We start from the raw sequence: 10,607 nt of genomic DNA on the forward strand, positions 1-10,607 counted from the left end.
TTAGAAATATAGTGATTAGAAATATTTTCCCAGCGTTTATGCATTTTGTATATCCAGTACAATTTACACTAAAATGACGGCCTGAAACAAACTTTTGAATACAAGATTCAGAGTGAACTTTTAGAAAACTCTGCTATTTATAATCTCTGTGTTGATTACAAATGCAAGTCTGTGAAAATGGTGACATCGTGTGGATGAGTTATGTGTGTTTAGTCTATAAGGGGTTTCTACTTCCATCACAGTTTGTTCAGTGACCTGTTTGCTGAGTTTCTGGAGATACTCGGATGTAAACAACAGCATGGATTTCACGGTTGATGTACAACTTAATACACTAATATATGTGTTTTTTTTTAAGTTCGACTGATCAATGCAGCCCGAAACACCACCATAATTGATCAGTTTAATGGAATTGTTTACATTCTCTCCCTCCAATATGGCCGCTTATTAATGCATCATGTAAACTCTATAAACATTAGAGAAATAAAGCAAATATAATTAGACAGAAAGGATGCTCAGTATCTCCTGTTTCAAAGCTGATTTAATTGTATATTGTGAAGTTACTAAAGGATCTACAAGTTTAAAAAGCAGCTAGAAATAATAAAAAGGTAAACTACTCCTTTCTATTGTAGTTACTAATGTATATCCTCATTGTTATTTATTATTATTGATTATTAGTGTTCATAATCTGTTTCTGTGTTATACTGTGGATGTGCTAACTGGAATAGTTTTGTTTTGGGTTCTGATTGTTTAATGTTTGGTACATACACAATATTAAATTAGTGAAAGCATTGATGGAAGGACTGTGTTTATTGGTCTGGACTTTACTAGAACTATGTTAAGCTGCTTTGACATCATCTACATTGTGAAAAGTGCTGTATAAATAAACATGAAGTGAAGTGAATTGCAGTGTTTGTGCTGTTTCAGATACTGAGCAACATCACCATCTGCTGGCCTGGACAATACAGCTGCCCCATACACACACAACATGTCAACAATGCAAAAGATTGCTTCATTTCTGTACATTAATGTTGTGCAAACATATCTTTAATTTTATACTGAGACAGATGCAGCTCTGAGTTATTTAAAAGGCATAATAAAGTTATTTATTCACATTTAGAGGTCTGGATCAGGGCACTAATACCTGTGTGTTCTCACTCAAGACCAAAGGAAATATAATTTCTGTGCTCACAATAACTTATTTGAGCTTCTGGCTATTTAAGTTTACAGTGCTAGATTAATTATTTAAACTGTGTAAAATAAAAAGACAGACATCATCTGCCCTCTGCTGGTTGGTTTTTATAGTATTACATCTTAATAATCAAGCAAATTATTTTATTTATCACAAACACTGTGAATCTGTCTGCTAACAGTAGCATATACAGGATAAAATGTGTTATTTTATTTTAATGTATATTGTAACATCTAAAACTGTTATTAAAATCAAAAATTCTTGACAAAAACCTGCGGATTTTGTAGGGTTAATAATAATAATAATAATACAATTTATTTGAAGCACCCAAGGTCATTGTACAACACACACACATTCATACATATTATCAATTCAATAATTAAAAAAAAAAAACTGACAATATAAAAATAGATAATAGAATAGAGGGTTGCATTATTGGTGTTTACATCTGAGAATTTGTATTAATAAAATAAGTATGCCTCTGGAAATAGATTAATTTGTTAAAAAAAATTTTACAGTATCTCTTTATTTTGTAATAAAAGTATGATAAATGTAAAATGACCAATTCTCCATCTACAATGACTTTCTATTATGAGTTAAATCACTCACAACATAATACCACAGTAACTTATTGTAAATACTATAGTATTTTTCAAACACACTATGCTAAAGTGTAATATATTTTATATATTGTAATATTTACAACATTTTCTTAATGAATCCTACCGCATACTGGATTATTAACTATAGCAAACTGATAATGTGTACTGTTGTACACTAGTTATTGTGAACTATGGTGTATAATATACCCTTTTTTGCTAATAAAACTGTAGTATTGGGTCATTTATTAGATGTGTCATTAGCCTAAACTATATTTACATCTGTAGAATTACCACAACAGATTAATTCAAATGTTTTACTATAGTATGCTTCAGATACACTTTAGATTTACTATAAATTACTGTAGTGTTTTTATTGTTTGTACATGAGCTTCTTGGGAACACAGTGTTTGTACAACAGTGACCAGAAAAGCCATGCTTGTTTGTTTCAATGGGCCAAAGCTATAGGAATTTTGCCAGTTATAAAACAGTGGCCAAAAGTGTAGCTCTTGTAGCTCCAGTGTTTAAGTTCATATTTCATAGTCAACGAGAAGGCGAGCCGCAGTGACGTCACGCATTCTGGATTCGAACGCGTTCTAAAATTCCAAAAGACGCGCGCTGCAGGTGAAGCGCCTCAGAACTCTTCATCGCCTGCTACGGTAAGCTGAATGCACTCTGACTTGGTCAAGTTTTACAACAAAAAACATAAAATGTTTGATTTCCCCGAAGAAAATAAGATATTGGTCACACTGTTTAGATTAAATAATCACCTTTATCGTCTGAATAAATAATTACATTCGAGAAAAATCACTAAATACTTGTTTTCAAATACTATCAAATCACACAACACGAGTTTAAATGTCGATATTTAATACTGTGTTGTATATTAATATTATATGACTGTTGTAGATAATACTATTGATAATTCTACTGCTTAAAGTGTCCTTATTTGTATACGTTTTTCATGATATATGTAATAAAATTGAGAAATATTTGTACATGCCAAGAAAACAAATGTATTTTAAGCTTCTTAAGGAGTGGAACTGAGATCACATTTGAAAAGTACTGTAAAAATGTTTTTCTTACTTATATATATATATTTTAGTCCAAATATCTAAAGTTTAAATTCAAGAAGCCTTTTTAGACAATCAAAAAATATATTCTTGTTTTAAGAAGTAATATGCCAAAATTAAGTGAGCTTTCACATAAAGCAGTCAAAATAATCTGCCAGTGTGGCTACGCAAAATAATCTGTCAAAAGAAAAACAATATCATTTAGCTCACCCCATTCAGATTATTTTAATTGCTTTGAAAATAATGACTCATTTACGGCCAAACAATCCCCACTTATTATCGAGATGACTACTAATGAAGACACATTTGAAACTCAACCATGACTGAATCATAATTATGAATGCAAAAGTCTAATGTGAGTTGTGTTTTTCTCTCTAGTAAATGGATCGTGACATTCAGCAAGCAGAGAAAATGGCTTTGAAGAGCAAAGAGGAGATCAAGAAAAGGATGAGGGTGATGTTTCCGTCTTCTTCGGTAGATCTGGAGGATTCGTCCTTTTCAGGTCCTGGAGAAAATGGCGAACTCCCCTCTCCGTCCTCCCGAAAGCGCAGATTTCCATCTATGCGCCGTGTTTTTGGCAAAATCCTATCGATTTTGATGCCGTGTGTGTGTTTGTCGTCTGAGGAGGAGGATTCCTCCTTCGTCAGCGACAGGAAAACTGATGCTTCGTTCTCAGCTGCAGTCCACAGATCATCCGAAGGTCATCCAGAGAATGATCTGCCTGCAGGCCAGCAGAAAGAAGCAGTTGAAGGTTTGAGAATATTAATAATTCACTGCTTTACTGGAACATCTTATTCAGCTCAGCTTCTGTCTTTAAAGTCTAAAAAGTTCAACACATGTTTGTCCTTAATAGAAACTAAATGACTCTGTCTGTTATCCACAGCTGTAACGTTATCCACAGCTGTACTTGAAGACCCCCCCACCATATCTGACATCAACGAATGTTCAGAATTACAACAGACGCCGACTAACCTTGATGCAGGTAAAGACAAATCACAGACCAAATCAGACCAATTCAGGCCAATCACAACACAACAGTATGCATGATTTAGAGCGCTTCAGTGTGCTGATGTGATTGGCCCATGAACATTTCCTAGATGGATAGATAGATAGATAGATAGATACCTGTAGATAGATAGATTGTAGATAGATGGATAGATCAATTAGCATGTTGTTAGCATGATTCCAGTATGAATCAGCATGTTGTTAGCATGATTCTAGTATGAATTAGCATTGCTAACATGTCTCCAGCATGAATTAGCTATTTTTATGTACTGCTCATTTTCTTTCCAGAAGAAGCCGTGGAGATGAAGCCCTCTCCTTCTGCATCTGAACACCAAACCGCTGATCGAGAGCCTGAGGGGGGGAAAGCACCTGAAGACCTCTCTTTACCTGAAATCAGCGAATGTTCAGAGTTACAAGAGATGCCGACTGAACTTTACACAGGCAAGACAAAACATGAAGAACAGCTGATGTGAAGATCCACATATCTGTGTGTGCGCTCTAATCTAACCACAGAAATCTGTCACACTGGTTCATTATTACATCTGTTGAAGGATCTCAGTCTGTGTCATGAACCATTTCAACTGAGCTGATCTGCAGCAGTGTTTATAAGAGCGTCTGGTGTTCTTTAAGAAGTGCAGGATACTGTGTGTGATTTAATGACTAAACTCCATCATTTATCTTTCTGTTTTACAGATATCTCATGCATTTATGATCTGTTTCGACCTCAAACATCCTGTCAACAACCTGGGTAATGTATTATATTATACTGTATTGTGTTATATTGTGTTGTATTATATTATATTATAATTTATTATATTATAGTATATTTTGTTTGTTGTATTGTATTATAGTAGATTAGAGTATATTATAATATAGTGTTCTATAGCACAGTATAGTATAGTACAGTATAGTATAGTATAGTATAGTACAGTATAGTGTAGTATATATGTAGTATAGTGTATTAGTTAACTTGTTTGTATGATGTTTCTTTAGGCTTCCAGACGTCGAGGCCATGTTCAGAGAGTTTTGGGTTTCAGACCTGACGACTGAACTAAAGATTGAAGCTGATGAGCCTGAAGAACACTCTCCTCTGGGGTAAAGACACTGTTCACTCCTTCTATAGTGATAGACTCTAGAAAAGACACGATATGCGAACGGCCCCTAGAAGGCCTCCATCATTTGCGAGCTCCAGTTGATCTTCTTGCACAGCCATGCTGGATTCAGCTGATTTGTTGATAAATGGGTTGCAGAGCTGTTTCTTGGCAGTTTGTGGGTCCTTCACTGGACTTTTTCCTCTTTGCAAAGAAACTTGTTAAAGACGTCTGTTTCTTACTGCTTTAGCTGCTTGTGGGGTAAATTAAAGTGCTCAAGTGGCCGAGATATAACCGAGAGAATAAGGTCATTTTCAAAATAAAAGATCCTTCAGACTCAAATAATAAATAAAATGGAAATAATTAATGATTTCTAGTGCAGCCCATTACCAATTGATGAACAGACTGGAACTGATACGGGTCCGCGGCCTGGTGCTTGAGGATCACTGATTTAGCAGATGCTTTAGTTTAAAGCCTTTAGACTGTTTTTACTCGTCATCTAACCAAAACTGTTCATTTGTTTTCCTCAGCCTTCCTAATTTAGGCAACACGTGCTACATGAACTCAGTCCTGCAGTGCCTCCTGAGTATTCCCCCCTTCCAGCACGATGTGCTTCTCAGCCAGGAGGTGTGGAGAGATGAAGACATGCTGCTCAGGTACAGAGAATAAAACATGTTCTGGTTTCAATGAGTTTGGTGGAAAAACAAAACCAAAAATACCAAACAAACATGTGTTCGGCGCCAGCTCCTAATGCGCTGTACAAATCTGAGCTTTTGATTGATTCATTTAATGTCTTGTACATCCACAGAGTCGGATCTGTTGTGTTTTATTAACATCTCCAATCCCACATTTTGTATTGACTTATTAACTACACCTAATCCACACTATAAAAACAATAACTATGGTACAGCTCACAGAAATGGACGCTTTGTATGTGAGCATGCTCAGTAGCTGAGCTGCATCCCTTCTAGCCCTAAACCAATCTACCCGGGGTGGAAGCCCCTTCCATTCTGAGGTTCTCCAAACTACCTGATACATTCTTGACTTTGTCCATCCCACAGTAATTCCTGTTATATTGTAGAGCAGCTCAGACTAACCCAGTCATCTGTTTCTCTCCAGTGTGTTTTCAGACCTGTTCATAAGCCGGCTGGACAACAGCAGCACCAACCTGAAGAAAAGGCTCTTGAGGAAAGTGAAATGCTACATTGAAAATGCCAGTAAAGTCTTCACGGGAGACTTTCAGCAGGTGAGCGCACCTTAAACCAGACTCTTCAACTAGTCTGTCATGTTAATGCTGGTACACACCTGCTTTTGCTAGACCAGCTCTAAACCTGTGTGTGTTTCTCCTCAGGATGCTCACGAGTTCCTCATGCTGTCCCTGTCCTGCCTGAAAGAGGAAGGCCAGATGCTGAAGATGTCTTCTCCCACATACACTTGCCCCGTAGCCAATATGGAGTTCAAGCTTGAAACGGAGCGCACCTGTGTCAGGTAATGACACCACACTTCCCCTTGTGCATGCCGATTTAGCATTTTATACATGCTTCAGCATTTCAGTGATGAACTTCTTTTCAATGTGGTTTCAGTTGTGGTCTCCAGAAGACATTTACTGAGGACGCAAACTACATCTCGCTGGTCCTCGGCCAGAATGCAAGCGTGTCAGACAGCCTGCAGCAGTACATGAGCGTGAGCGTCAGCGCTAATCTCAGTATACTGCATGAGCAACAACATGTCATGTCTGATGGGTTTCTCTCTTTCCTTCAGGCGTCTTCAGTTGATTGCATGTGCTGCAACTGTAACGGCACGAAGGCCTCTGTGACCCAGAGGTTTTACAGTTTCCCAAGGTACGACACATTATTGATCAGCTACTAATCTAACTCAATAACTAATCTCGAGCTGCTCTCTGATTTCTGATCTTCTGAATCCCTCTACAGAGTTCTGGTTTTGCTGGTGTCGCGCTTTGATATGCTGTCTGATTGTAAGCTGAGGAATCGACTGAAGATTACAGAAGAGTTGACGCTGTCCTCTGTTAAAGGTACGCCTGCTGTTTATTAAACATTTGAATGGGCACAATGGTTTATTTGATGACAGAAAGCGCTCAGCGGTTTATAGTTGACTGCTCACTGTTGTATTGTATTGTGATGTTAATGTAAACACCTGCTCCAGCTTTCTGTCAGTTACTCTATTAGCATTTAATATCAATATCTTTTCATTTAATGTCATATTTTAATGAAGCTTCTAAGTTTAGGTTTGTGACTATTTTGCTAATCATTTACAAGTGTATTTGCTGCTATTACGATCTTATATTAAAGGATTTCCTGGGAAAGGGAGACAGAAAAGTTTTCCCCAACTGCTGCAAGTATTACTCCAATACTTGGTGGTTGTGGTCTTCGAATTTGGGAATTATTTGGGAATTCTGTGACCAATCTGAAGGACAATCTCAGGAAGAAAATGTACCTTTTGTGTTTGCCTTGTGTTCATCAGGAGAGATCAGAGAGCAGCCAATGTCTGATAATAAGAGACCAGCGAGCTGCCAGTCATTTCTCAAGAGAATCCTGAAGACAAAGACCAAAGTTGCACCCCAGATACCCAACGACAAGGCAGAGAGCAAGCAAATCATGACTGACTGACTCACTGACTGACTGACTGACTGACTTATTTGATTGATTGATTGATTGATGGATGGATGGATGGATAGATGGGTGGATGGATAGACAGACAGACAGACAGACAGAGAGAAGGATGGATGGATGGATGGATGGGTAGATAAGATAAAGTACAAAGATAAAGACATGAATAAATGATAGATAGATAGATAGATAGATAGATAGATAGATAGATAGATAGATAGATAGATAGATAGATAGATAGATAGATAGATAGATCTATGGATGGATGGATGGATGGATGGATGGATGGATGGATGGATGGATGGATGGGTGGACAGGCAGACAGACAGACAGACACAGACAGATAGAGAGAAGGATGGATGGATGGATGGGTAGATAGATAGATAGATAGATAGATAGACAGACAGACAGACAGACAGACAGACAGACAGATAGACATAGATAGATAGATAGATAGATAGATAGATAGATAGATAGATAGATAGATAGATAGATAGATAGATAGATAGATAGATAGATAGATAGATAGATAGATAGATAGATAGATAGATAGATAGCACTTTTCTGTAACACTGTTGACGGTTATCTTATACTTGTTTCCCCCATCTTCTACATGTTTCCTAAACAGCAGGAAGAACCGGCCGACACCAGGGTGGAGTATAAACTCACTGGAGCAGTGTCACATTTAGGAAGCAAACTGTTTTCTGGTAGGAATTGACCACACATGTTGAATTGTCTCATTTGTTCGGTGATTGAGCAGTTGAGGATCCACCCGGCCACAGAGTTATAGTCCAGTTTCTGTGTTACAGGACACTACATAAGTCACATTCGGGATCCAAGTGACGATGGATGGCTGCGTTGCAGTGACTTTTCCGTCAGGAAAACCAGCTGGACAGAAGCGTCCGAAGAAATAAAGAGGAACTGCTACATGCTGTTCTACATCAAGCGGTGATTAAACGCTCTGTGTTTTTAACATTCAGAATGGGCTCTGTGCACAGCTAGAGTTTTAATGTTGTATATCTAACAGGCAGTGAAGATCACTGATTTTTAAAGAAATCAGATCTTCCTTGGCGCTGCCTGGCTGAAAATTAAAAGTCTGTGTGCATACAGCCCATTTCATTCTCACTTGGTTCCGTCTCTTGCTGTGGGATAAAAACACTGAAATCCTCTGTTGTTTCTGTAGATGAGCAGCAGTTTTTAGTCCTCAGTCCTGAAGAGGTGGAGAACAGCAGACTGAGCTTCAGAAGATCAAGAGTCAGAAGATTCTGCCAGATACTTGCACCAAAACCCCCCTGAGACCTTCAGAACACACATGAAGATATTTTGGATTAAATCAGAGAGCTCCTGACCCGCATATAAAGGAAACATTCATGTTTCTCCACCCTTGCTGTATATGGAGGGTCAGGGGACAGATGAATGAAAGGCTGAACAGTTTGGAACTATATGAGTGCAAGTAAATGATGGCAGATTTGATGTGAACTGTAACTTGAGCACTGCAATCAATAAAAATTATTTTTCCAATCCTCGCAAACTCTGTCAATTATTTACAGAGCTCTGAACGCTCTCCTTCCAGTGCATCAGCATATTTGAGTGTGTCTGAAGTATTAGGAATTAGGAATTACTCACTTTCTAAACCCCTGAGGCCTTCATTTATCTTCAGAACACACTCGGCCACTTCAGAATCACTGCAGTTACTTGCGTTAATGTGGGAAAAAAGCTTTCAGAGTAATAACATTGTGAAGGAAGTTACTTTTTGACATGCATTACAAACCTCAGTGCTGGAGGGCCAGTGTCCTGCATAGTTTAGCTCCAACTTCCTTCAACACACCTACCTGGAAATATTTATATACCTAGAAACCTGATTATCTTCAGGTGTGTTTGAAAGAAATGGAGAATACATGTCAAGGACTATCCAACAGCTTTTTATTTGTATGAACCATCAATGCACACCTACAAATTAAAGTCCAAAAGTTAGACTTGTAATCCTACAATTGGGCCTGGTTTTGAATAGGAAATCTGCATCAATGGATCATATTAGAGACTGTTAGACAAGAGAACTGATCTGCAGGAGGAAAAGCACATTGATGGCTGGTCTGGAATCAGTGGTTGGATTTGAAAGCCTGTTTGTGGATTTCATTGTGGATTATCGATGGCAGAATCAAGGTATGCGATGTGATTTTTAAAAGCTGAAAACTAGCATAACACTGACTTGACAGATTTGTACATGATGTGAACAAGCAGTGAGCATTTTACGACCCAAAATGGACCGTTATCTTGTACTTGTTTCTCTTGTACAAGTATATGTATTTATTATATTTTCATTTTGTCAAGCCTCCTGTTGACAGGTGCTGAGAATTAGCAAGTCTGCTAAAACACTTAAACAAATGCATTTGGCTATCCAGTGTAACTGATGACCATAATAAATAAATAAGTAAATAAAAATTATATATTTGTAGGTATAGCCAGCAATATATTAAATTAGACTAAAATTTTAAACATGCATTTTGCTGCATGTCCCTATAATGATGCATTTATCATGTTGGAATGGGGAATACAAACTCTACAAAGAATTACTATAAACATGACATGTCCCTGAATATATATGTGTGTTTGAAAATAAACTACAAGGTTGCACACACTTTAAATATTAAACCCTGCAACATATTATACGATTATAAATTTTGCAAACATTTGAGACGTCACCCACAATAGAGATATCGCTATTACTAACCGTATAAAAGGGTTTACAGATGGATTATGCCGGCCAAATGCGAGAAATAAGCCATTTACAGTCAGCATTACGCGTGACGTCACTCTATTGAAACAGCAACGCCCCTTCATTGTTGTAATTATTTAATTATTTTACATTTAAACCCCAAGTTTAAAAACCACAAGGTGTATTAAATGTATGCAATATATTTGAACAATAGAAAATAATATATAAACCTAGCTATATTACTTACTTGAAAAGCCCGCGAAATGACTGGCCGAGGATATAAAAGCTGGGGTCAAGGGTCAGCGCG

The 10,607-nt window shown here is 37.4% G+C and overlaps 1 protein-coding gene across 10 annotated transcripts; it reads left to right on the top strand.

Annotated features, from left to right (window-relative positions):
• Window positions 1-1,584: 1,584 nt before the first annotated feature.
• Window positions 1,585-9,115, top strand: LOC100535728 (ubiquitin carboxyl-terminal hydrolase 46). 10 transcript variants are annotated; one of them, XM_087260290.1, is made up of 16 exons: window positions 2,239-2,447; window positions 3,240-3,612; window positions 3,745-3,843; window positions 4,155-4,307; window positions 4,560-4,614; window positions 4,860-4,961; window positions 5,488-5,613; window positions 6,077-6,203; window positions 6,309-6,445; window positions 6,541-6,640; window positions 6,719-6,798; window positions 6,889-6,989; window positions 7,439-7,554; window positions 8,213-8,291; window positions 8,394-8,532; window positions 8,768-9,115. In XM_087260290.1, exons 2-16 carry the CDS (start codon window positions 3,243-3,245, stop codon window positions 8,769-8,771), a joined length of 1,788 nt encoding a protein of 595 aa, XP_087116416.1. In that variant the 5' UTR covers window positions 2,239-2,447; window positions 3,240-3,242; the 3' UTR covers window positions 8,772-9,115. The 10 variants fall into 10 exon arrangements, 7 of the variants coding, with proteins under 7 accessions (XP_087116416.1, XP_087116419.1, XP_087116420.1 ...); XM_087260293.1 differs by having other exon boundaries at window positions 2,341-2,447; window positions 3,763-3,843; XM_087260294.1 differs by having other exon boundaries at window positions 2,341-2,447; window positions 3,763-3,843; window positions 8,216-8,291.
• Window positions 9,116-10,607: the final 1,492 nt, after the last annotated feature.

The sequence above is a fragment of the Danio rerio genome, chromosome 7 (assembly GCF_052040795.2).
Source record: "Danio rerio strain M-AB ecotype USA chromosome 7, GRCz13ab, whole genome shotgun sequence".
NCBI classification, from domain to species: domain Eukaryota; kingdom Metazoa; phylum Chordata; class Actinopteri; order Cypriniformes; family Danionidae; genus Danio; species Danio rerio.

Coding starts and splice junctions, on each gene's coding strand:
- LOC100535728 (XM_087260290.1), top strand. CDS start 3,243: ATGGATCGTGACATTCAGCAAGCAGAGAAAATGGCTTTGAAGAGCAAA. Junction 3,844..4,154: donor GCCGACTAACCTTGATGCAG/GTAAAGACAAAT, acceptor TTTTCTTTCCAG/AAGAAGCCGTGGAGATGAAG. Junction 6,990..7,438: donor GACGCTGTCCTCTGTTAAAG/GTACGCCTGCTG, acceptor TGTGTTCATCAG/GAGAGATCAGAGAGCAGCCA.